Source organism: Typha latifolia, chromosome 10 (genome assembly GCF_019914945.1).
Source record: "Typha latifolia isolate L0001 chromosome 10, TyphaL0001v2, whole genome shotgun sequence".
NCBI classification, from domain to species: Eukaryota; Viridiplantae; Streptophyta; class Magnoliopsida; order Poales; family Typhaceae; genus Typha; species Typha latifolia.
In genome coordinates, this window is record NC_133095.1 from 10,516,606 (window position 1) to 10,542,752 (window position 26,147).

The window sequence follows — 26,147 nt, forward strand, 5'->3', positions numbered from 1 at the left end:
AAAATTCTTTAGACACACTCCATTAATTTAGATAGAAAAACTAGTATAAAAACTGGTTTGAGATTTTTTAAAGTATAAAAATATTTTTATCTATAAAAAATAAAAATAGAGGAATTTAACTTTTAATCTTTTTAGTATATTGACTGATTTAATAACTGTATTTAAGTACAGTGTATTTAACCAAAGAAAAAAAAAATTTGGCGCACGCTCGCCACTATTCTTCTTCCTCATCCTTATCGGAGACGGATTTAGCGCGTTTTTCCCAGCATTTCGCCGGAGAGATATCGGGGTTAATCCGATTAACCTTCCCCCATAAGAACCCTCCAGGTCGTCTCTTCTCGGGGAGTCTCGTCGCCTCTTTATTCTTCTTCTTCATCGCCTTCAGTCTCGCCAAAGTAGCGTTGTCAGTTTCGGACTGTCGGAGCGTCGCCGGAGCAAGCTAAGATCACTCTTCAACTCGCTGGTGAGTCATCCTCCACCTCCGGAAGTTAATATCAGTTTATTTGAGTATGCAATTGTGTAGCCTTGTGGTTATACCTTCGGCTTCGTCAGTGAGGTTCCGCCGACTAGTAATTAATTTTGGGTAATCGTGTGGAAGACCTCATGCTATGAGTAATCGTCTCGGCTACTCGGGGTTCCGAGGGAGGCTACACGATCTCTCGGCATGGTTCTGGCCATCGCCGCCGCCTAACTAGCTAGTCGTTCTTCTCTCCATGAGAGTAATGTGTCGATGCCCTTTAGTTGAGCTCTCGTGGCTCCGTTTGGGAGATCGGCTACCGCCATGGCCGCCGGCCATGGACGACGCTCTAATCGTCGCCAGTCGCCCCGATCGGCTTCCCTTCACCTCCTGCGCCTGGCCTCTCGGCGGCAGTGACTGTCGGCAGCTATACTCCGTTCTCGTCGGGCTCCCTTTGAGGGAGACGGTGTGAGCTATATCCCAACCCGAGTTGGGTAAAGATTGTTATATTCTTGTCTCTCTTTCTTTAGAGATTTGAAGAAAAGAATGGCTTACAGCTAAGGGTGAAAATGGATCTGATAGTGCTCAATTCATATTTGGATCCATATTTTTAGTTCCGATACGAATTCGGATACGAATATTGGACGGATAGCAAAATTTAAAACCATATTCTAACTAAACGGATACGAATAATCTTCGAATATAGGATCAGATCTTAAACGAATATTGATTGAATTTTAAACGAATTATAATATTTTATTTAGATATAATTAACACAAAAATATTAAGATTTTTACAACAAATACATTTTTTGTATGTCAAATATGTAAAATTAGAGAAATTAATCTCTATATATAATATATAACGTATTATTAATAACAATATTAATATTTACTATTTAAATAAGTAAACTAAAAATTGTAAATCATTCAAAAAAATATACGAGTAAACGGATATCCAATATCCATATCTGAATCGAAAAAATATATCCGACCCATATCGTATCCGATTTTTTTTTTAAACTTTTACCTATTTCCGAATCTGTATCCGAATCAGATATAAATTTTTTATCTGTATCCTATTCGAGTTGGGTTGGATAACGGGTCCGGTTGAAGCTAATCCGACCCGTTTTCACCCTACTTACAACTAATTTAGATAACTCCGACCCGTTTTCACCCCTACTTACAACTAATCTAGGGTTAAGTGATTAATTTAGGTCTATGAACCTAACTCGGGTAAAACTAGCCCTTGTGTTCGATCAGACCATCTAATTGACCCAAATAGTGTTCTGATTAAATCGTAGCTAATCTATGTGAGTCATAACATCAAAATTTTCTGAATTAGACTCAATTGAATCTTATCTAATCTACATGGCAATTGGGTTTTAGATCTGACTACATGATCAAGACCGCAGGTTCACTAATCAACCTGCCAGAACTTCGTGTCACTATTTGGTGTCCTAATTGAACCTACTCGAAATAAACACTTTACCCCTGCATTAGCATTTAACCAAACATTAGAAAGATAAAGTAATTGGTAAACTTATACAGCATTATGCTACATCTATAATCATATTAAATAAAATTGTTCTCTAATTCTAGTAAAAAAAAGTTTCATAATTGAAGAAATTTTGAGTTATTGCAAACCAATTTCTAATAGAGGTGCTCAAAAAGCCTGTTAGTCTGAAGCTCATCCTTCTCCAACCCAATAAAATAGGCTAAAGTTTGACCTAATCAGAAAGTCTATTGAACCGACTCGAGTTAAAGTGTCTAATACCCAACTCGACTTGAACCCGTAGTGTCTGGCCTGTCCATTGAGGCCTACCTCTATTTGCTCAGACCATGTCTATTAAGTTTAAATTCTTCAAATCCTATTTGAATTCGTTAAATTCCTTTAACTTATTTAATTTCCTTACTGGAAAGCAATGGCTACTGTTGACTTCTTGAGATTGAAAGTGTGGCACATTCATTTTTGTAAAAAAATTTATATGAGGGATCGATACTTAATGTCCAACAAAATATGATCAAATTAAGGCTCTAAATATACTAAAATCACATTCATACACTGAATCCCATATATCAACAAATCCAAAACTATTGTTTACGTAATTTCAAAGCTCATATTAGAGAAGTGTAAAGTAATTTAAGAAATATAAAAATTATCATTTGAAATGGATAAAATATTCTACTTTTTATTGCATCGCATAGGTGCTTATTAAATTAATCTTAACTCAAGGTGTTTACTTAATATTCTTTTGGTAAATAAGTGGCTTTATAATATAGTGAAACTGTAGTGTCTACTTGTAATTTTCTCTAAATCATTTTAAGTAAATACATTATACCATAATTCAAAGCCAACTGATTTATTGTCTTTTCTCAGTAGGTATCTCTGGTTTCCACAACTTCTTAGATACTCATTTGCTATCTGAACATATAAATCAAATTATCTTTACCTGTTTATAAGTACCTCCAATCATAGGCTTCACTCCATCCTGAACAAAAAACAATGACTACAATCATCTTCTTAGTTCTTCTCCTTGCCTTGCTCCCCATCTTCCATCTTCTCACCAAATCTACCACCAGATCATTTCACAAGCTCCCTCCTGGATCTCTTGGCCTCCCTCTCATCGGCCACAGCCTTGGCCTTCTCCGCGCCATGCGCAACAACATCGGCGAGCAATGGCTAGAGGAAAAGATCAAAAAGTACGGGCCGATATCGAAACTGTCTCTTTTTGGGACCCCGATGATCTTTCTGACCGGACCGACGGCCAACAAGTTCATATTTTTCAACAAGGCATTAGCCCTTCAGCAACCAAGATCAATTACAAGTATACTTGGGAGGAGAAATATGTTAGAGTTAGTAGGAGAGGATCATAAAAGAGTGCGAGGTGCTGTCATGCAATTTCTGAAGCCTGAAATGCTAAAGAAGTACGTTGGAAAGATCGATAATGAAGTCAGGCATCATATAAAGATGAATTGGACCGGGCGGCGGACTGTCATGGTATGTGTATCTCATGTTCATTTAAGTTTATACAAGCTATTGCCACCCTACCATTTGATAAGAGAATTCATGGCATGCATATACTATCAGAAGAATATGTATCATTTCAGAATTTTACAGTCTCGTAGCATGTTCGTAGTTTGTTGCATTTCTCTTATATTTATTTATTTATTAATAATTACAATGTGCATGGCTTGCATCTCTTCTTTTTGAGATTCTTCATAGCAGTAATTTATTTTGCTTTCCATCTGATGATAGATCTTCCTAAAAATTTAAGCAGATAATACACCAAGTTATTATCTATCATTGAGAATTTGCACTGCAACTCAAAGATCAATGTTATGATCTAATATCCAATCTTTGTAATATACACAGGTATTGCCTCTAATGAAGAGTCTCACATTTGACATCATATGCTCCCTCATATTTGGGCTAGAGAGAGGAGAAGTTAGGGAAGGTCTAGTTAAGGACTTCGACGAGATGGTAGCTGGAATGTGGGCAATTCCGGTGAACTTACCGTTTACCGCCTTCAATAAGAGCCTGAGGGCGAGCTCTAGGGTGCGGAAGGTGCTCGCCGGAATTATTAGAGAGAAGAAGGCCAAGCTAGAGCAAGGTCTCTGCTCTTCTGATAAAGACCTCATCACTTATTTGTGTAGCTTAGGTGGAGCATTAACTGAGGAGGAGATTGTTGACAATGCCAGGCTTGTCATAATTGCCGGCCATGACACGTCATCCGTTCTTATCACATTCATGATCCGCCACCTTGCTAATGATCCAGATACACTTGCAGAAATTATTCATGGTAATCAGCAGATTTTATATAATTTACTGTAATCTAGTTAGCTTTTTATTTATTTATTTTTAGTACAGAGATGTCTATGCTGATACTGAATTTAATGCTTAGTATAAGAGCCGCAAATTAATAAAATAAGAATCTCCTAAATAATATCAAGTACTAGTGATCATCAATATAACAAAAAGAATTCTTCCGTATAGTTCTGTACTAAGTTTCCATCTAGAAAATACTATCAAGAATGGAACATAAAAGGAAATTCCAGTAATTAATCTCTAGATATCAGTGCAATTAATATTCATCCAGAAAAAATAAGAACAGTAAATTACTTAAAATTGAGTCATCCTCTAGGCAAGTATGCTATTTGTACTAAAAGATCATCATAGAAAAATGAGCCAGGAATGATTGCATCATTGCATATTATATTTTCAGCAAACATATTTGAAAACAGGTGTTCTAAGTATTTTACAGGAACCCTTCTTCTGAAGAACCATTACCATCTTTTGCATCTCAATTACTCTCACACCTCATCTTTCTTCTCGAGTCCATGTACCTCACAATTCCTATTTCTTTGAAACAAATAACTCATTACTAATTTGTCATAAATTTTAGAACAAGAAGAGATTGCCAAGAATAAGGCTTTAGGAGATGCTCTAAATTGGGATGATCTGGCTAAGATGAAGTATACATGGCGCGTCGCAATGGAGACACTGAGGATGATTCCTCCTGTGTTTGGTAGCTTCAGAAAAGCTCTCAAAGATCTCGAGTTTGAAGGGTACTCCATACCAAAAGGCTGGCAAGTAAGATTGAAATACCTGAAACTTTAATTACTGAAACTGAATCTCAAGTTTACAATTTTGTTATTTTGATACAATAATCTAGGTCTTTTGGGGATCAAGCATAACACAGTTGGATGCAAAAAATTTCCATGAACCAAGAAAGTTTGATCCTTCACGATTCGAGAACCAGTCTTCAATTCCACCATATTGTTTTGTGGCGTTTGGAGGGGGGCCAAGATTATGTCCTGGAATTGAGTTTGCAAGGATAGAGACATTGGTGATGATGTACTATCTTGTCTCACAGTTCAAATGGAAATTATGTTGCAAAGATGATACCTTTAAGAGGGATCCAATGCCATCACCTAAGCATGGACTTCCTATTGAACTTGAACTTAAGAAATGTCATGCAAAAGCTCATGTGTGATATTATTTTTGCATCAACAAAAGAAGAGTCTGTATTATATTATGATGCAAAATTATTATGTAGAATTATGCTATCAGCGTTTGTTTAACTATCCTTCTATGAATGACAATGAGAAGTATTTTATTCCAATATGTGTACTCATGGAAAAGTTCTTGAATCCTATAATAGCTGAATAATCTTTTTTTTTCCCTTGGCAGTAGAAGAATGGGATTCTTTTTTTGACTAGGGTATACCTCCTTTAAATCAATTGATTAGTTGACTCACAGTGTTGGCATTTTTTTTGTAACATTTGTATTTAATATTGTGAATTGAGTATAAAGTTCTGTTTCTATTCTTGTTGGGCCAAGAATATCACACCTAGATACCTAAGAACCTAAAAATTTATAAGAAAAACCAACATATAAATTGTAGCAGAATATAAACTTACATTTCTTTCTTGAAAGTAATTTCTTTTCTCCTTCAGTGATATGATATCTTTTGCTCTTAGCAATTGCTTCTGGAATGATGACAGATCTGGTATACTACTTTAATGCTCTCAATACATCCTATGATCCTCCTGTTTATAATAACGGATCTGATTTTTGAACATTTTTATTTCTCTTATATTAACTTAATTTGTTCTACTGCTGAAGATTTAGAGTACCAAAATTTTAGTCCAAGTATAAATCAGACTGGTTTCAATCACCAAATGACAAGTTCATATATATATGGAGTAACAAGTATCATCTCAATGCATTTGACCATTTATTACAACTGGAAGCCAGTGATCAATAATTGAGGCTCTTAGATTCCTGCAACAAGCGAGACAATGTGCAATTTGGGACGACGGAGAACACATCGCCGGTGTTCAGCAACGTGTCGGCCCGGAGAACCAGCCGCGGTCCTGAAGGGACCCATGCCAGAGTTCCTTGCTTTCCGTGCCATGACCTCGTACACCGCCCAAGGCTTCCGGTGGACCTCCATGAATCCCCCAGGGCGGATGATCCTAAGCGCCTGCGCACGGCCAGCGGCTATGGCCATGGTAGTGCACACCCTCTGCTTAAATTTGAACTAAGAAGTGGAGGGAATGCATGGAGTCCTAACTTTGCAGTGGTTCTTTTATAGGTTGAGGTGGGCAAGTTAAGACAAGTGAGGTTACATTGGATTTCCAACACATTGGCTTTGTTCAATGAGACTTACAAGGCTAAAGTTTCAGGTGATTAGGTTTTATCCACAACTTTGTAACTATCTATCCTAGATTTGATAAGCTTATGATTGCATTTGTGTCTTGGTTGGATTGGCTCTTTTGTCTTCATCATGATTCTGGAAGCTAGCCTATGTATGATATATTTTGAACGATCAAATTCTGAATATTCTCATCCTGAATTCATGGAATGAAAATAAATTAATCATGAATAAATGTATAATGTGATTTTAATCTGGAATAGGCAAAGAAGTTGAAGCTTAACTACTTACTGCAATAAAGGTGATGAGTATATATAGTTGGCAATACATTATGCCATGCTTATCAAGCTTAATTCCTGCATATAAAAAGCTTTAGCTTCTACAGGGTCATATATAATTCTGATTAAGTAAGACTCATGCAACTTCTCAGGACCAACAATTCCGTAATCTATTCTTTTGAAAAAGAACACAAAAAGAAGTTATTGAAGGAGAAATATATGCAAGACATGATCAAGCCAAAGAGACAAATGAAGCATGTTGCAAACCAACATTAGCACAGCTGAACTGATTTATTTATTATATCTGCAAACTTAATGTAGTAATCTAAATACAGTTTTTCTAATAAGACAAATTGTAGAATACATAAAGTGATTGAGAAACCACTGTGAAAAAAAAAAATCCATACTTGCAAAAGAAATGAACTATAGTTAGTGAGGACCTCTCTCCTTAATGGCACTGAGTACTAATGTTCATAGTTGAAATGGAGCAAGGCCACTTGAAGGTATCTGTGAGCATCCTAGGAGTGAGGGTGATCGCTTTCCACGGCCCATGGTAAACCCACGCGTTCCATCAGGCATTCTTGGACCCTGGTGGAGTTGTTTGTTGCTGAAATTTTCAGACATGCCCAGGTTTCCTGATTGTGGAGAATGGGACAGTATACCGCGCCCGTTGCAATTCTGAATTAGTCCATGGGGCTTTGCACGACCCCGTCCCCAACCCTTCTTCGCGCCACTCTGGTTATCTTCCATCTATCAACACATGTTCAATGATATCTGTTTAGATATTGCGAGCAAGTCGAAATGATTCTACCATAAGAGGGAGGTAGTAAAGATTATGATACATTACATACGTTTTGCTGAAGTAGTTGTTCGATTTTGCTGTAGCCTACTGCTGGCGAGGAAGGTGATTGATCATCGTCAGAGACCATATCGAAATGATCAAAATCAAGCCTTTTGTTTCTTATGACTGATCTTGGCTGTAACAAAAGAATTCAGAAAGTTTACTATCAGAAGATTGATGAATTATTGCCTACAAAATAGAAGTCATGTATTGAATGGAACAGTTTCCTAACTCGGTCTATGCAAAAGGATGTTTACAACTCTAAGCAGGATAAGTCAAAGATCGGCTAAGGGGTCCTTTATCAACCTACCGTGCGTCTAACCATTGTGCGAACACGAAGACCTTTTCGCCAATTCCTTTCATCATTTAGCTTCTCAACCTACTCGATAATAGATTCACAAGTTATGTGCAATTAGAATAATCAGAAAGATTAAAAAAAAAAGAAGCAGACAGAACAATTAACTTTCTTTAGTTTCAAATAGTTGACTTACAGCCTTATCAGCTTGTTCTGATGTCTCATACTCAACAAATGCGTGCAACTTCGAGAGTATTAAGTTATGAAAAAAATGAAGTAGTTAGTGCATATGCTGACAGTTACAATTATACACTACATTTTTTCAGACCAACATTAAATTATGTAATTAAAGGTAAAAGATTAAATTCAGAAAGAACTGTACCTTGTTGCTTATTGGCACATCACCTTTTGAAGTCCTTGCAGAATTTGGTTCCTGTGGATGGCATATCCGGATGTTCTTCACGCTGTTCAATGGACAACAGATCATTGCTTAATACCACAGTACAAGTTTGATCTATTTAGAGGGCAGAGACAAATTTATAAATGGTTATTAACCTCCCAACGGTACAAAATATCTTTTCCAGATTTTGCCGAGAGTAATCCTCAGGAAGATTTTCTACTATGACTGTTCGAGACTGCAAGTGGCAGAAAATTTTAGAAGATGATAAAGATGATAGTATCTGAGATGGCAAAGTAAGTATGATTTCTCGGTTAAGAACCTGAAGTTCCTCTTTTTCTCGCTCGGTAAAGGGCTGCTTGCGCCTCACCTTCTTGCCGTCATCACTGACAACCTGCAGTAGGACAAGAATTAACTGCACATTTCAACAGACATTGAAGCTACACATTGTAGAGCTCTCACCACAAATAAGTGAATAACTTGACTGTCCTACTAAATGATAACAAATTGATAGGAAATATAGAGATTGCTTACAAGTTTTGTGGAGGTTCGGAGTGCCTTAATAAGCATATGATTGCTAACACCAAAGGACTTTATCTTCTTCCAGGATGCGATTACAGACATTGGTACTGTAGAAAAACGTCATATGTTGGACTGTAAGAGAAACTATAGCATCTTTTATATTTGCTATGTATCTGAAAAGAAAATCATCACTTTTCTTAATTCTAAAGATGCGCATCAAGGATCTGCATGTCGATGCATTCTTAAGTTTGTTCAAATTATTCCCTTACCGTAACCTTCAGGCTCTTTGTTCATAATCTTCGTTAGAAAATCACTTGCAAGCAAGTTTGTGTCACTGAATTGATATTCAACCTGCAAAACAAGATGCATATTATGCCATGCTAAAACAAAAGCTAGAAAAGAACAAGGCTGAAGAAGAGCAACTGAATTATACTTGCTTCACTTCCTATGACAAAATGAATTAATAAATAGCAAAAGAAACAAGAGAAGAGGTACATCTAGCTATTCTTTGATCCATAAATATATAATTATAAGCAATTTAAGGACATTCACCATTTCCATTTTCATGTACCATTTGAAACACAAAGGTACCAGTATAAAAGCAAGAGTACATGGTGGATCTAAATACATCAGAAATTATCATCAAAAGGTATGTACACTGTAGCAAATAAAGTTATCTCCAAGAAATCCCAATGGCATTTTTGTTGCAGAATGCTGACCCATAATTTTATCTAAAAAGTGGAAAATAAGAATGTTGTGGATATGCCAATAACCAAATATTGCGTTTCAGGGTTGAGCTAAAAATTCCTTCCAGTAAGCAGAAAGTAAGTAGTATCGATTTCAACTTGAAGCTTTCCTGTATACCAAGATATTGAGAAGTATCAAAACGTTAGTTAATAATAAAACCATAACACTGATCATGTTCAGACTTCTACACTAACCACACCTTATGAACCAATTAATGTGGAGTGTATGAATGTTAATTGTTAAAAATTTCAAAGAAACTGTAAAATATCGATATATGATTTCATCTTCATAGTGAGGAACTTAGTTCGACCCCTTAATCTTATAAGCATTATGACAACCACCTTTCGAGCATGATAAGAGTATGTAGACTCAAAAATTATGAATCTAATTACTGCAAGAAACTACATTTCTGAAGCCAAACCTGCTTGACAATCTTCTGAATGACATCTGCATTGCTCTTGAACTGACCAGGGACCTTGGCATGGAAATCAGGCAAGAAACAAATTGGCTCACGCTCCGCAAAGTAAATCCAATCTGACCCGACCCCAACTCCGCTGTTCCCCGGAAACTGGAGGTATGGATAGTAGTACCCCGACATCGACATCGGCAGCATCTGGCAAACGGATCTCGGCACGAATTCTGGTGCATCGACATTGAATGTAAACCTAGCTGCAGACCCATTAGCCTCTGTTTCCTTATTTGTTCCCTTAATTTCTCCTTCTTTGTTCTCTTGAGACATCTCTCTCTCTCTCTCTCTCTCTCTCTCTCTCTCTCTCTCTCTCTCTCTCTCTCTCTCCTTCCCCTCCTTCACTAACTCTATTAGAATTTCTCCGCTATCCAACTCTATGTATCTATTTCTCTGTTCTCTCTCTCTCTCTCTTTGTCCACTTCTTTCTCTTGTCTTGTGTGGTGAGAATGTTTCTTGCTAACTGTTTTCCCTCTCACTTGACTCCAGCTTTCGCGCCAATTCGACCGTTGGAGGAGAGCACGTTGACCAAGAACTGGGGTCTCTGATCCCAGACGCATTAACAAAGTCATATTTCCCTAAATTCCCAAAATACCCTTCTTCTGCGGATTATATTCTGGATTCTCCTGTTGAAGATTCATTGCCACCCACATTTTCAAGTATTAATTTTTTTTAGACAAAAAAGTTACAAGTTTTATCAGATGCAAAGTTATAATAACATATAGAATTCCATTTGATCCCGTGCAGGTCAATTCTAACGCGTTGTTAGATACACGCTAACGCATCAATTACGTGCATTCAGTTGTTTATGTATCCTATATTTTTATAATTTTTTATATTTAATTTTGATCATGATCAGAACTGTCAACTATGCGTGATTAATATCCTAAGATGCATAAAGTGCACAGAAATCAGAATCTTCTTCTTTTCTCATAGCCCGACTCTGATCAAACTTTGCCGGAAGTGTACTTTGGATCATATAAATCACATTTTAAAGGCTCAATTTGATCAAAGACAAAAACTAGGATCCACCGTGCAAAAGCAGTTTAAAAGGGAGTAAGAAAAAGAGAGATGGAAAAAGGATCAAACTAGTATTAGTTTGAAACCATGTTGAGTCTATTGAAACTCAAATTCACCCAAATACAAGCACATCTCATAATCCCATTGTAAGTAAACAACACTTCTGGTTCACTTTTGGGTTTACCTGCACATCGATTCTTGGCGATATAAAAGAGAAATTGGACAATGGAAAAAGGTTACAGAATATGTGTATTTCTACAAATCAGTAGTCCATGGCTCCATATATTCCCCCTTGATTTCATTACATGTGCTAATATATGTTCCCAAGAACAAAGCAAACAAAAAAAAATTTAAAAACAATTAGCAAGTGACACACCCATCAAATCGTCTAGGAACCTAATTGATAAGCTGCTGTAAATTTATTCCCCATGATGAGGCTAACTGTGTCAATATCTGGTCCGGCGTTGCCCCTTCCCAATCCTCCGGAATTTCAACAGCAGGAGCTTCATGAAGGTTCAGCAAGATCTCTCTCTTCCCTTCCAGGGGGATTCCGAGGAAGTTGGCTCCATTCTCTACAACCAGATCAGTCAACTGCAAGAAAAAGAAAGATGTGCAAAAGTTAAATGACAAGTTCAATACGTGCATATATTCTGATACCACATAGATACCGGATGAGTTCAACTTGGCATGCACACTGTTTTGACATAAAGGCTAAAGATTTAGTTTTATCCTCTTAAGATAAAAAGTAATAATATGATATACAGCATTATCTTTTGTACTTTCATGCTTCCAAACTCCAAAGCAATGACTGTTCAAATCATAAATTCTGAGAGCACAAAATATATAAACTAAATTATTACAATCCATTTAAGTTCGACGGCATTGGTCACAACAAGCTTAAGGCCACCTGGGTAGCAGGAACTTCTTGATAGTTGATTCCTGTTATTCAGAAAAACTACAATTGATAAGAACTGCCTTCCTTTTCCACTTCACTAATCTTGCTATTCCACTTCCTCCCTCAACAGATATTCTTTAAGACGTTCTCAAAACTTTTCTTCAAAATTTCTGACAAGTGTTTAAGATTTTCAGAATTTGTTTTCCTTAATATGCAATCATGGATGAGAAACTTCAAGGATCTCTGGCATGCAATAGTTGCTTAAAGGGCATTAAATATGACATTAGATATACAATTTTTTCCTCTTCCTTTCTATTGTTTTCCTCATACTTTCAAGGATCTTTGGCATCTATTTTGCTCTTCCCTTCTATTGTTTTCCTCATCTTTTATACCTCAAAGCATTTCAACAAGAATCACAATAGAAATGAAGTTTTCAAGATTGTACTTGATTCTACTATAGCTATAGCCTCCTGTTCAGTTATAGAGTAAGCCTATTTATTCTAGTGTAATAACTAAACAACTTACTTACTTTAGTCGAGGTAGTAATTTATCATTCTCTCTTATCTTATACCATTCAAACTTTACAAAATAATTTAATAATAATTCGTAATTATTATTTTGCTCCTAATTAGATAGTATTTAATTATATATCACCTCAGCTACGATTGAGATTTCCTCACTATCCTCTATCTTTTCTCTTAAATATTAATTATCCTAGCTTTTTTAGTTAAGATTTTTTTTCTTATCTTTCTCTTCTCTTAAATATTAGTTATAGCCTTGCACTGGTCTAAAATTACCCTACAATGTATGATTATTTCCTTGTAATATTAACAAATATTATTGCAGTGTGGAATTATTTTCTCAGTGTGGACTTATAACTACGTAATGTAGAGTTATAACCACGTAGAGTGGGGTTATAACCTTGCACTAGTCTAAAATTATCCGCAATGCATGATTTCTTCCTTGCAATATATGGTTATTTTACATACAGTGCAAAATTATTTTTTTGCAATGCGAGCTTATAACCCTACATTACCTCACAGTAAATAGTTATTTCCTCGTAGTGTGGATATATAAAGTATTTTCAGTCTGTAGTTGTAATAAAAAATAGTATAATTTTAGATAAATATACATTACTATTACTACTTTACATCCAATCAAGGGTATTTTTGTCATTTTGTATAAAACATCACCAATTCTCAATACAAATTTATTAGTTTTTCAATACATTAGCATTAACTTTATACTACATTAAAATGTCATTATTACTCCTTATACTAATATTGAACTAAATATTGATATAGCTTATACCGATATTAGCTCTCTTCTTTTAATATTAAAAATTAGAATACTTATTGAATAGACCTTATTTCACAAGTGAACAAGGCCATAAGGTTTTAAGTAACAACTACAAACTTAAGGAAGCTACAGTTTTAACTTCGGTTCTAATTTGTACAATTAACACTAAATATTATCCAATAATTACCAAAGTTGGTGTGTACAATATTCTATCAATCTAAGTTTAGTTAGCTGAAGCTTGAGGTATTGCCGCTAAAGTCATACGAATCAATGCTCCTCTAGGGCGAATATTAGAAGGCCAAAATGGTTTGCTACAGTGCACATTAAAGGGAAGTCTTCAACTCTTGATGCATTGCGAACCCATCCACTCCAAGGTCGGGGGCAATAGGGGAAGGAGCGGCAACACAAAGCAATCTAACCATATTTATTGGAGAGGTTACTGCTGCAACTTGAATTGTGCCACCCAAGGATTGGGATAAGCCTTAGTCATTGCATAGAGTGATGCCTAATGGGTATCAGATTCAAGACTAATAAAGATTGAACACATCAATAGCCTCACATAATGTCAATATGATGGTAAGTCTTGACTCTTGAACCAAAGTGCTTATGTGTTTGAGCCACCGAAATTGCCTACCCAGTACTGGGGAAAGGCTGCATACAACTAGCTCAACATTGCACTGGCAGTCTCATGCATTGGGATGGATGAACAAAAAAATGATGCAATTCGCATATTAACATATTAGCATGTGTGTTTTCTCAAAAAACATGTTAGCAAGTGTGGAAGTAAATTATAAGCGGCCTACCTGTTGAAGCCAAGACAAAGATATGTCAAAGAAGCTCTCTTCCAAGAGAAGTTGCCCAACTGCATGTAGAACCTCGTTTGCAATCTCACTAGAAAGTTGATCGATAACTGGGCCAGTTTGCTCCATCAATTTCACAAGTAGCAGAGCATCACCAGTTGAAAGAACCTCAGCAAATGCTGAATCCACGTCACCAACATGAAGTGAATCCATTGCATGGGTCCAAGATGCCCAAAGTGCACTCCTTTCTTTTCCTGTATTATCATCAGTCAGTGCTTCACCATCAAGTTCAGGAATAGCTGCTCGTGTTGCAACCCTAGAACTTCCATTATCTTCACCAGCCACTCTGATGGCTTCCAAGGTTGCCTCATCCTTGGAGGCTTGCCAAGCACTTCTTGCAGAGGGACCCTCACCAAGCCTAAATGGTCCTTGTCCCTTGTCCCATGCTCGTCTCGTGGCAAATTGTTCACCGTCACTTTCAGTTCTAGGTACTCTACCTTCAGCTGAAACAGAACTTAAGCCTCTCCTAACATTCGCTACTCCATTTCTAGGGGCAGCATATCCATATGAATCCCATGCTTCGGGTTCTGACCTCCAAGAAGAATCTCTTCCTCGTACTCCAGAAACCATACCATCTGATGAGAGATACCTATCTGCAAATCCACCACGCCCATCACTGCCCCTCCCAAACTTTGAGCTAGAGTACTCATGAAAACCATTATATTTGCTTGTGGATCTACCAGGTGATGATTCAAAACCCAGCATAAAATTACCACCTCTCCTTCCAGATGATAGTGTCAGATCTCTTGCCATCTCCTCGACAATTCTCTCAAGGCCCCGCACTCTGTTTTCTAGAGTAACCATGCTATCACGGGATCCTCCCATAAAATCCTGAAATTTGTCAAGTGTTAAGGTAACGGTTGAATGTACGTAACACATAAATTGTTATATAAAAAGAAAGAAGCATGAGCGCATAACTCAAAAAAAGATTATCTTTTTATTCACCATAAAAAAGGATAATCCTTTTATTCTCAACCTAAAAATTTACATCAGGATGATTTATAAAATGAAAAGAGAACTTTTCTTGTGAACAGTTTTAGCAGTGCGGAGAACAAAGCCATCTGAGGACATGCAGCATCAAGTTTCAATTGGTGATAAAGGAAAATGCTTTTTGGCTTCAGCAATATTTATGTACTGCTTGAAGATCTTACTCAGAAACAAATCAGTGGACAGTTTAGACATAAGCGAGAAGTGTCAACATGCCAATGTTCAAAGATTTGTGCAAAATTACTCTTATAGGGGAAATATATGAGGAATTCAATTTGGAATATATAATGCAACCTAGTGGCAGCTAAAATTACACTGCTCCTGATGAAGTAAATTTCAAGTTGCCTGATGGATCAAATGGAGCAAGGGAGTCTCCTGCCTCCTTTTATGGTAAAGAAAGCCGCACATAATAGATATCAATTTTTTCTATATATAAGCCGCATGGTCAGGTCCTGATACATTGACTGGCAAGCTACATAAAATTCAGCTGCTAAAAAGTTGGAATGATTTGCACGAGTCACACTAAAATAGCCATCAAATATTCTCACCATGGATAGATTCTGAGTCATAATCTCAATCAGTAAATTTCCATCAGTCTTTGGTCATCAGCATTGCATCATGGACACTTCAAAAGAGTCTGGGATGAAACTTGCAATGCAAAGCAACATGTGGGCTCAAGATATTGCAATTAGGTGGTTAGACTGATTTAGAAAGATAATCAGAACTAAATCCATCATAGCAGTTTCTGTTTTCCTAAGACAAAGAAGATGATCATCTATAAAGAATTGTGTCCAACATTCTTGAAACAAGACCTTGACATGTCATGCTCAACATTATTGAAACAAGACTTTGACTAGTATCATAGCAGCATCAGAAACATTGGCATGCAAAATGAAACATATGATAAAAGGATTTAAAAAAATAAGAAAAGTAATACAGTTGATGAAAGTAAACTTATGATCCACTGGATCTACAAGAATACCTTCTTTTCCTTTCACTCCTTTAATGAAGAAAATTGGTATGTCTGAAAAAATTGTAATGGGAGCCATAAACCTCTTCTCCATATTTTACTCCCAAAAAATGCAACTATAAATGTTCCTTCAGTTCTAGTTCTAAGGCATCAACTAAATCTCTCTTCTTGTTCAATTCAGGTTTACAGTCAAGTAACTTTGTAACATGTGAAGCATGAAACATAAAGAATTTAATAGCCCAAGAATCATGCCTATAAATCTTATCATTTATCAGCAACGCTATGGTAAAATAACTGAATCAAGCAAACGAGAGAGGGAGGGGAAAAACACTAATCATATTTGGATTGCAAGGTCATCATGCCTCTATAACATCACCAACAATGAAGTTGATCAATCCACCCTAATTCATAAAAGGAATGGAGATTAAAATGAGATAACAGACCTGCAGCATGTTCATGAGACTAGCTTGCTGCCTCTCTAATTGTGATAACTGCCTCTGAATGGCCAACCAATTGCCCCTGTTGTTCACAAAGGACCCTTCTGCCTGGCCATCAGATCTAGAAAGACTTGCACGTGCAGCAGAGGGATCTTTAATGCTAGGTTCAATCTTATCATCAACATCAAATAACCTTGCTTTTGAGTCTCTGTTCCTAATTCCTCTTTGTTCTGTCCACTTATCTCGAGAATAGTCATCTGCAGTTTGCAGCTTATTATACAGCCCTATTCTTTTCTCAGCACTCTGATAACTAGCACCCACACGCCCTGGAGTCTGATTTAACTTCCGGTCTACTGATTCATCATGGTTTGCTGGATCCCTTGAATCACCATCTGTTGACTCTGGTTCTTTGCCACCTTGTGATTGAGATGACTGAGTAGCTTTGCGAGGTACTACCACTTCTACAAGCAATTCGTCAGAATTCCTTGTTTCTAGCTGTTGAAAAAATTCTGGGTTTAACTCTTTGTCAGTTAAAGAAGGCACTCTTTTCTTCAAAAGAACTGCTGCTTTTTCTTGAATGCAACTGCCTTTTTCCTTAGATGCAGCACCATTTTTGGTAGGTGATGAACCAGCTGATGAGTCTTTTGACTCTGATTTTCTACTGCTGGGATTTGACCTCTTGGAATCTAGATTCTCTTCAGTATCAGCTGATTCACAACCTTTACCATCTGCAGCATAGTGCATAGATCTAAAGTAAACTGATGGAAAATAAGCCAGGAAAAATATCTTATACAAACTATACAAGAATGATAAACACCTTTTGGCTCTTCAGGCACTGCATCTTCTCCTGAAATCTTTTTCCATAACTGCAGTGCCTCTATCATGCTATCTCTAACAGGCTTCACCTGAAAATGATTTAAACAAGTGAGTAATCTAACATGATGTCCAAAGCAAGATATTAATTCCAGATGAATGTTTTGTAGAATGCAAATCAATATTATAGTTTCACTCTCCAACACATGAACTTACAAGAATCCATAGTATAAGGTGTAGGACGCATAATCAACCTTGGAAAAAGTAAAGTGCTCATACCTTATCAAAGCGACAAGCTTCAAGACTAGCTACTGTTGAAGCAGCCCCATCACCAACCAAATGACTTGAATGAGAGGACAAAACACACAATGTATCAGCAGCAGCCTTACGGGTAGCCCAATCATTACTCTCAAGACAATCATGAATGCTTTGCAGCACCTGTTGCATATGCTGCTGGCTAATTGCTCCTACCTGAAATATATTTACAGCGTAGAGATAAGTTGAATATAAAACCAACTTCGTAGATGATTCAAACTAACTTTGCCCCAATCAAAATAAAAAGTCAAGATCAATTCAGACCTGCAATTATGCTCAAAACAGAACTTGAAAACAAAAGTAGACCTTTACAGGAAAGATCTAGCTATCCATCTGTCTCCTATGATCAGGACTGTTTCCTTCTAATGTGCTAGAGCAAATGAAACTTGGAACTATATAAAGAATGGAGAATAATATCAAAGTCCTCTTAAGCATGAATCTAAATATTTGCAGTATTTCGATTCTGAAGATTGACTTGCCATCATTTGTACCATGTCCTACGAAGCTAGATATCTAAATCAGCACACAAAAGTTAAAACTTCATAAAATCCAGACACAATCAGGACAAACATCAGATCCCATTGAACAGCACAATATGATTTATTACCCATATTAGCAACAAAAAACTGCTAAAGATCATAACTTTGAACTTACAATCACAGGGAATGTTAATAAGAACATAATTCCAGACCTGAGCCAAGCTAGAGATTACTGAGAGCAGCGCTCCCTTCGCAAGAAAACTCTGCCCTCCAAGCATCTTACAGATCCGAGGACACAGCCTCGAAAACATTGAGCTGCCGGCAGATCCATGCCCTCCTTCCCCACTCTCTCTGGCCCCGGCGCACTCCACCACCTTTGCAAGACACATTGCCGCGCCCGCCTGCGCCGCCTTGTTCTGCTCCCCCATCGTCTCGAACAAGGGCTTCACGAACAGCGTTACCACCGGCGACGACCCACCGCCGCCATCCCCGCAAGCAGCCGCCACAGCAATTGGGCGGAGATAGAGCGCAGAGAGCGAACCCGCAGCGTCTCGGCAGGCGTCGCGCACGGAGGAGTCGGACGCCGGGTCTTTGAGCCGGCGGACGAAGTGGGCGACGATTTTTGGGAGGTGTGTCGCGGCGGCGTCGGGGTGGAGGGCGCAGAGCACGGCGAGGAGGCGGAGGGACTCGCGGCGCACGGCCAGCGGCGGATGCTTGGAACTGGGGTCGGGGGCCGGGGGGTCGGCGATGAGGGAATTAAGGAGCATCGGGACGCCGTCGGCAGGGAGGGTGCGGATGATCTTCTCGAGGTCGTCGATGGCGATCTGCTGCGTGTCGCGGTCGGAAAGTTTCGAGAGAGCCGCAAGAACCCGCGATTTGAGCTCCACCATTGCGAGATGGGAAGAAAGGGAGGACGAAGTGGCAGAAGAAGAAGAGGAGGAAGCAAAAGACTTGGGATTGGAGGTGGGTGAGGGTTGGGTTGGGGATTTGGAGAGCCTGGAAGAAGGTTTCGAGATGGAAGTTGCCATCTTGGCAAGTATTTGGGATATGGGTCTTGGAAGGATTGGAAAGGAGGGTTTAGATTAGGGGGAAAGATGGGATTTTGATGCACATTTTTACAAAGATTTGAGATGGGTTTTGGTTGGAGAACGAAGAAGAAGAAGAACGAAAGATCTTTGAGTAGGGATGCAGGGAAATGATTGGATTTTAGTAGAGAGGTGAGAGAAAATGGAGATGGGATGTGATTTTGGAGAGAGAGAGAGATGAAACTTGGGAGCAGGAAGAAGAGGAGAGAGAGAGAGAGAGAGAGAGAGAGAGAGAGAGAGAGAAGAGAGGGAAAAAATAAAATAAAAATTAAAAATGGAGTGGGTCACAAGGTAGTGAGAGCCCACAATGTGCTGAGAAGGTAAAACCATCAAGGAAGAAGAGATTCTAGCACTAAATTGAAACCTAGACAATTTTAGTAAATAATAAAAATTAATATCAATTTTTTCTATATCTATATATTTATTTATTTAGTAGATGAATTGTTTTGTTATTCTATAGGGTTAAATATATTTTACTTCTATACTTATGCTCAAAATTACTTTATCCAATGTATTTTAAAATGTCTCAAATCAGTTCTTATGCTTATGACTAAAGTAAGACTATTAGAGACTGTTTGATTTCTTGTATTTAAAAATACATATACATTAAAAAATATATGTTTCACTAGATATTATATCTAGAGAAATAAATAAATTATTTGGCTGATTGTATTTTATAATACTGTATTTGTTAAACACATGTCTGATTTATTATATTTGATAAATAAGTATTTAGTTGTTGTATTTTATAATAATATTTTTACATTATAATTATAAGTATTTTGTTGTATTTCTTAGAATCAAAAGATTGCAACTGTATTCTCAACTAAAAAAATAAATAAATTTTAGTTGAAATAGAAAATTAAATTCTAATTGAAATGAGAGAAGAGAATGAATCAAGTTAGGCTAGTCTTTTGGCATCCACTTGGATCAAATGGGTGCTAAAAAATTTCGTCTAACTAGTTTTTAAAAGACAATTTTTTACATTTGTTACTCCAAACTAAACAATGGTTTTTGGATTAAATACTGTATCTCTATTAATGCAACATTTATAAAAACCTCCAATCAAACAGCCCCTTAGTTTTTATATTAAATTTAACCGAGTATTATAACTATTGTGGTAATTTTGCTGCATTATATCAAAATCTGTATATCTTCTCTAATAAACATGATAAGAGCATTTTTGTTATTTTGACATTATTTAATTAAGTTTAACGAAAAAACTAACGGTTTCACTTTAATCATAAATATAAGAACTTATTTGATATTTTCTAAAGTACAAAAGATAAAGTGATTCCGAGTATAAGTACAGAAATGCAAAATATATCTAACCTTATTCTATATCATAACTTTTCTCATGTAATTTCAAAACTTTGTTTTCTTCAAATGACCTTTAACTAATTAAAAAGATAAAATTAATATATACTTTTTCTATATCACCACCTGTATTATTGTCATTTTATGACACTTCTAATAAAGTTTTTCTTTTATTTTTATTTATTTTTGCATGAAAATCCTAGATGTATTGTGAAGCTAACGTGCTCCCAAGTTCAAGATCAAATCATGCTGATGGAGAATAAAAAAAAATAAAGATTTATTATGCTAAGATAGTTGCTGTTGAAGTTTTATATGTTTATAAATATAGTGCAGAAAATGATAATATAATATCTTATTAACTCTTAATTTTTATTTATCCACAAGAACTTAGAACAGGCAATTCTTTTGATTAAAATATATTTTGTTTCTTTTTTTTTCCTTAATCTTGATTTACTATCAAGAGAGAGAGAGAGAGAGAGAGAGAGAGAAAAGGAGAGTAGTCGATTAGAATAAAGATGGTTTATTTGCAAAAGAAGACTAAAAGGCCTACAATAAGATACCATATTTCTTCAAGAAAGCTATACCATTCCTGCAAAGTTAATTTAGGCAAAATGAGTGCACATTTGGGTTTAAAGATGAGGGGGTTCAAAAGATATTTTGAACTTTTAGAAGGACATCTTGGCTACATTTTAAGGACAAGACCTATCTAAAGATGCAACCATTTACATCAAATTAATCTATTTTATAATGAGTACTACTTACTTTTAGTTACTGAAATTCTTAGTATAAAATGTATATCGATTATAAAAAAATATATACTCCTAAATATTATATGCTAAATTTAAAAAAATTAAATATAATTAAATTACAAAAACCTCACTCTGGAAGGGCTCATCTTGCATTTTGGAATGTACTACAATTTGGATTCTCTATATAAAGAGTAACTTTGTAAAGGTTAATTTTTTTTCAAATAAGGACCGACAATTTGGGTTTTTGGGTTTATTGCAAAAAAAATAAAAATAAAACCCCTCTCTTATGAATATATTTGTAAAAATATTAGCTCAGCAGATATATAGTGGGAATATTCTATATATTTTGCAAACATATCTTTCAAGAGATTTATTCATAAAGGACAGAAAATAAAATGGAGAAAGAAATAAAAAAAAAGTGTATGTTTGTCCAAAAATAAAAATATGCTTTATGAGCTAATCAAACGTGGTTATTTGTATTTTAATATCTTTCTATGACAGGCGTAGGTTATATTTAGCAAGTCGTCCATAAAGTAAGACCAGATCTTTAAATACAGAAGTACTTAAACTCTACAAAGCTATAGCAAACACAATGAGCCGCTTAGTCTAAGCTTTAAGCTTGTCATACTATTGCTCCAACATTCGCATTGTTGAGACATTGATCTACACCACCTACTTCGATTTAAAGACCACTGAGACATTCGCTACAAGCCACTGCACTGCTCCTATAAGCCGCCACACTACTTTTTGAAGCCACTGCACTGTCGAGCCATCAGTCGATTCACCAAGCTATCAAATAATTTTTTACATAATAATTACTTAAGATTAGAGTCGGAGAGATACTTATTGACTGCTAAAGTTGGTTGATCAGTTTAGAAATATTTAATACAAAGGTTCAAACTATAAAAAAAAAAATTTAAGAATGAGATAAGATGAACAGCTGGAAAGGTTGTTGAAGCCTGTGAAGTTGTTAAAAAAGAGGTTAAAATTTTACAAATTACACCATAATTGTTTTATATATATAGGACCACATATTTAAGGTTTGACGTTGCTATCATCTCTAAGGTCTCCATCAAACCATTATAAAAGCATATATAAGATCTTCATATTTGAAACTCTATTACCAAAAGATAGCAAAAGATGTCAAAAGAACCAAAAGGAAAAGGGATTAACTAAGTAGGCAATAGTGATAAAGGTAAGTTACATATTCACTCCATGAACTATCACTTAGTATTTATTATATACATTTTTTTTTTGGAAAATAATATAATCGTTGAATTTTCTAAAATATTATAATATCTATACTTCAGTATATTGTTATATTTTCAGTAGTATAAGAGACGAATTGCGTGTTTTTATTTCTCCGAGACTTGATATGACATTAGGTTATCGAAAGTAGTAGAAGTGTAATTTAGCCGAGAGATTATGTATAAATAAACTAACCATTATCAAATTAATTTTATGTATCATCTGTATTTTTCTTTTTTTTTCTTTTTTTTCTTTTTCTGTGTGTATAGGATCATCTCTTGTATCGAGCTCTATCAAAAATAAGATTGGCCCAGATATCCAACCTATGTATCGATAACGGATGAATTCAATGAACTCGATGGCTGATTAGCATTTAATGCCGATCGCTCTAAAAAATTTATAGTACTAAAATATTAAGTCATCATAAATATGATGTTGGAGACAAAAGAAATAATAATAATAATAATAATAATAACAATTTAGCTAAATCAAGATTTAATAGTCTTCATGTTTATTTTAATAATAATTTTTTGGTCCTTTGATTTTATGGAAGAATCTAAACCTAAAATCTTTTATAAAATATTTTTTTGGGAACTGCTTTGCAAAATGATATTCTATTTGTTTGACTAATTGGAGGTATTGAGAAAACTAAAGAATCCTAAAGTTATAGTTTTACATGACAAATTGGACCCTTATTATTAAAGCAACAAGGCAAGTTGGTTAGTTTGTTTCATAAAGAGAGAATGCCTACATTTTAAATATTTCATAATTTTTTTTTCTTACAAAAAACAATTTTTTTTTTTGTTGTATACTATGATATGGCTTAACATTAGATAAATTTAAAACTATTTTAGGGAATTCATATAAGGGCAAACAAAACGGTTCTTTTTAACCTAAATTTAGTTTTAACAGTGAGTAGTTAGATTTATTAATCGGCGAAATGGAATTTCTAAAGTGTAGCGATATGTTTTTTTTAGCGACAACTATGTCAAAATCCCTCTTTTATTTTCACATTGACAAGAATTACTACATCTAAGTAGACATGGATTCAAGGTTATGGTAAATGGGAAAAGTTTGATTCCTTGTTCATTTGAGAGACAAGGTTGGAGAAGTATATACATCATCAATAGCTGTTTCCTTTGTATCTTTTTGGGACAAATTAGTTGTGATATATGCTAGTAGTGGGTGGCACATCCTAATAGCTTAGCCCAAGGACACCTTAACTTAGATTTGAAATGTTTGGTTTTGGGCCATAATGAGGTCATTGTCATCAAAATCACTCTTAAAAGTAATACTTAACATCATTTTTACTTGCCCATAATTATTTGAATTCATCAATCAAAATTCAAGTATTTAAATAGAAAATAAAAACACCCTACTTTAAAGGTATTTATTTTTTCGATCCTTAAAAACACTTCGTCGTTAATATTTATAAGTTTAGTATTATTATTTCTTCGAGTATATACTTTAGATGTATTAAAATATCAAACAATTTCATTAATAATTTTGATTTTTAAAAATAAAATGCAGGAGTCGAATGGAAAATACTTATATGATAAGATATATATACTTTAGATGTATTAATTTTATTATTGTCTAAAGTAACAATTTCATTAATAATTTTGATATTTTTTATTTTTAAGATAATAAAAATAAAATGCAGGAGTCGAACGGAAAATACTTACATGATAAGATGTTTCTTATAAGTTCTCTATAATATTATTATTATTATTAACCTTAAAAATAAAGTGCATGGGTCTAATGATAAATACTTACATAAGATGTTAATGATAATAAAATAAAATTATAGTGTGATTTTTTATAAGTTCTCCAATTATTATTTTTTATATAATTTCATAAAATTAATTAGAAATTTATTTACTGTTATGCAAAGATAATAAAGTTTTTTTTTTTTTTTGTCGTTCTTCATAGCATGATCACATGCTGAAGTACGTCAACCCATGAAGGATGTCTTATATGAAAATGTACACCTGGCAGTCCCAGATTATGCCACGTGTCACAGGTGATTATAGAATTATTAATTATATGAACGTCCAAGTTATTTTAAATTTATATAAATTATTACATAAATATATTCGTATTATAAAAAAAATATTCAATTATTTGAGTCATAATTAGATTATCGTATTATAAATGAGTTGGTTGGTTATGTCATAAATAGGGTTGAAAAAATAAATATAAACATAATCTGTTTAATAATTGAGTCAATTAAATCAACTTATTTACAATCCGAATAAAAAAATAATAATATATAAGAAAATGATGATTATTATTTAAGGTAAATAATTAGGAGTTTTTGACCAGACTAATTTTTTTTTTATCGATTATCTGTTAAACTTATTACCAAATGGGGTCTAATTTACTATAACCTTAATAAAAATATAAAACTAATTAGCATTTTTAAAAACGTTAATTAGTTCAGCATTTTTATCCTTACATAATTTTTTTTCTTAACTACTGAAAGATTAAGTTAAAATAATTTATGTATATAAAACGCTAAACTAATTAGCATTTTAGGACAAGACAAAAACGCTGAACTAATTAGCGTTTTATAGTTCAGCGTTTTTATTAGAGCTACAGTAAATTAAACCCCATTTGGTAATAAGTTTGAGGGATAGTCTACTTCCGTAAAAATAAATTGGAACATGGCTAGTTTGGTCAAAAACTAAATAATTAGTTAGAGACAATCTAAACATAGTAACATTTACTTTAATGTTAGCTCCAACATGGTATTAAAGGGAAGAATACAAAGGTTGGCATGTCATAAATAGTCTCACTAATGAGAGAGATTGATAATGTTACATGAAGTAATGATACCTCACTAGTAATTGATGCTAATATTTAAAGTTCTTATGACCATATGCATAGAATATTAGTTACATCACATCTCTTCCTAGTTGCTTGTAACTTAGGAAGTGAAATAATATGAACATCTAACTTAGATTGGAGAGAGTAGCTCATATTATTTTCTATATTTTCTAGAGAAATAGGTAAAATTATTTTTGATAAGAGTTATTCAATATGTTAGTGATTCTTGGATACTCTCTAGGTGTTATTATCTATTAGTTATAAGATTGTCATTATGCATGAAACCAACAACATTTTATTAAAGAAAAATTTATTGTGCATAAAAAGTTCAGAATCAATTAGAATATATCTTTAATAAGAAAAATAAATCTCTTCTTATTCTATTTTTGATGTGAATTATAGGCCTATATAGCAAAAATAAGAGTAAAAAAGGAGCCAAAAACTTTGATTCATTCAATAGTTTCCAATTTAATTTGGGCTTTTCACTAGCCATCTCTAGGGAAGCTTAATAGACCATCTCTTCCTCTTATCAATCTTGTTAGCAATTTGGGGATCTAATTTGATAGAAACCAAGATTTAGGTCAACCTAGAAAAGGATGACCATCTTATAAACTATGGAAATTTACATATAATACTATGTCTTTTAACGAAATTGTGGTTTACACCCTATATTTTTATTAT

The 26,147-nt window shown here is 34.9% G+C and overlaps 3 protein-coding genes across 6 annotated transcripts; 1 reads left to right on the plus strand and 2 right to left on the minus strand.

The window, feature by feature from the left end:
* The first annotated feature begins 204 nt into the window (after positions 1 to 204).
* On the plus strand, positions 205 to 5,582 carry LOC140797045 (cytochrome P450 716B1-like). Of its 3 annotated transcripts, none has more exons than XM_073150319.1 (5): positions 205 to 463; positions 2,837 to 3,457; positions 3,833 to 4,259; positions 4,863 to 5,050; positions 5,133 to 5,582. In XM_073150319.1, exons 2-5 carry the CDS (start codon positions 2,963 to 2,965, stop codon positions 5,451 to 5,453), a joined length of 1,431 nt encoding a protein of 476 aa, XP_073006420.1. In that variant the 5' UTR covers positions 205 to 463; positions 2,837 to 2,962; the 3' UTR covers positions 5,454 to 5,582. The 3 variants fall into 3 exon arrangements, with proteins under 3 accessions (XP_073006420.1, XP_073006422.1, XP_073006421.1); XM_073150321.1 differs by having other exon boundaries at positions 3,040 to 3,457; XM_073150320.1 differs by having other exon boundaries at positions 324 to 463; positions 2,840 to 3,457.
* Positions 5,583 to 7,167: 1,585 nt separating this feature from the next.
* Positions 7,168 to 10,715, minus strand: LOC140796674 (la-related protein 6C). Of its 2 annotated transcripts, XM_073149747.1 has the most exons (10): positions 10,119 to 10,715; positions 9,220 to 9,301; positions 8,963 to 9,057; positions 8,751 to 8,822; positions 8,587 to 8,666; positions 8,414 to 8,495; positions 8,228 to 8,275; positions 8,047 to 8,115; positions 7,747 to 7,872; positions 7,168 to 7,645 (listed from the first exon to the last, which is right to left on the minus strand). In XM_073149747.1, exons 1-10 carry the CDS (start codon positions 10,434 to 10,436, stop codon positions 7,367 to 7,369), a joined length of 1,251 nt encoding a protein of 416 aa, XP_073005848.1. In that variant the 5' UTR covers positions 10,437 to 10,715; the 3' UTR covers positions 7,168 to 7,366. The 2 variants fall into 2 exon arrangements, with proteins under 2 accessions (XP_073005848.1, XP_073005847.1); XM_073149746.1 differs by having other exon boundaries at positions 8,587 to 8,822; positions 10,119 to 10,538.
* A 720-nt stretch (positions 10,716 to 11,435) lies between these two features.
* On the minus strand, positions 11,436 to 19,408 carry LOC140796692 (microtubule-associated protein TORTIFOLIA1). Its single transcript, XM_073149774.1, has 6 exons — positions 18,451 to 19,408; positions 17,724 to 17,915; positions 17,449 to 17,536; positions 16,638 to 17,359; positions 14,181 to 15,068; positions 11,436 to 11,774 (listed from the first exon to the last, which is right to left on the minus strand). Exons 1-6 carry the CDS (start codon positions 19,264 to 19,266, stop codon positions 11,580 to 11,582), a joined length of 2,901 nt encoding a protein of 966 aa, XP_073005875.1. The 5' UTR covers positions 19,267 to 19,408; the 3' UTR covers positions 11,436 to 11,579.
* Between the last annotated feature and the right edge of the window lie 6,739 nt (positions 19,409 to 26,147).

Excerpts from the sequence above, each read along its gene's own strand:
- LOC140797045 (XM_073150319.1), top strand. The coding sequence starts at position 2,963 with ATGACTACAATCATCTTCTTAGTTCTTCTCCTTGCCTTGCTCCCCATC. Across the intron at positions 3,458-3,832 it reads CCGGGCGGCGGACTGTCATG|GTATTGCCTCTAATGAAGAG; the intron begins GTATGTGTATCT and ends TAATATACACAG. Across the intron at positions 4,260-4,862 it reads ACTTGCAGAAATTATTCATG|AACAAGAAGAGATTGCCAAG; the intron begins GTAATCAGCAGA and ends CATAAATTTTAG.
- LOC140796674 (XM_073149746.1), bottom strand. The coding sequence starts at position 10,436 with ATGTCTCAAGAGAACAAAGAAGGAGAAATTAAGGGAACAAATAAGGAA. Across the intron at positions 9,302-10,118 it reads TTCAGAAGATTGTCAAGCAG|GTTGAATATCAATTCAGTGA; the intron begins GTTTGGCTTCAG and ends CTTGTTTTGCAG. Across the intron at positions 8,823-8,962 it reads TCCGAACCTCCACAAAACTT|GTTGTCAGTGATGACGGCAA; the intron begins GTAAGCAATCTC and ends GTCCTACTGCAG.
- LOC140796692 (XM_073149774.1), bottom strand. The coding sequence starts at position 19,266 with ATGGCAACTTCCATCTCGAAACCTTCTTCCAGGCTCTCCAAATCCCCA. Across the intron at positions 17,916-18,450 it reads TAATCTCTAGCTTGGCTCAG|GTAGGAGCAATTAGCCAGCA; the intron begins GTCTGGAATTAT and ends AATATATTTCAG. Across the intron at positions 17,537-17,723 it reads AAGCTTGTCGCTTTGATAAG|GTGAAGCCTGTTAGAGATAG; the intron begins GTATGAGCACTT and ends AATCATTTTCAG.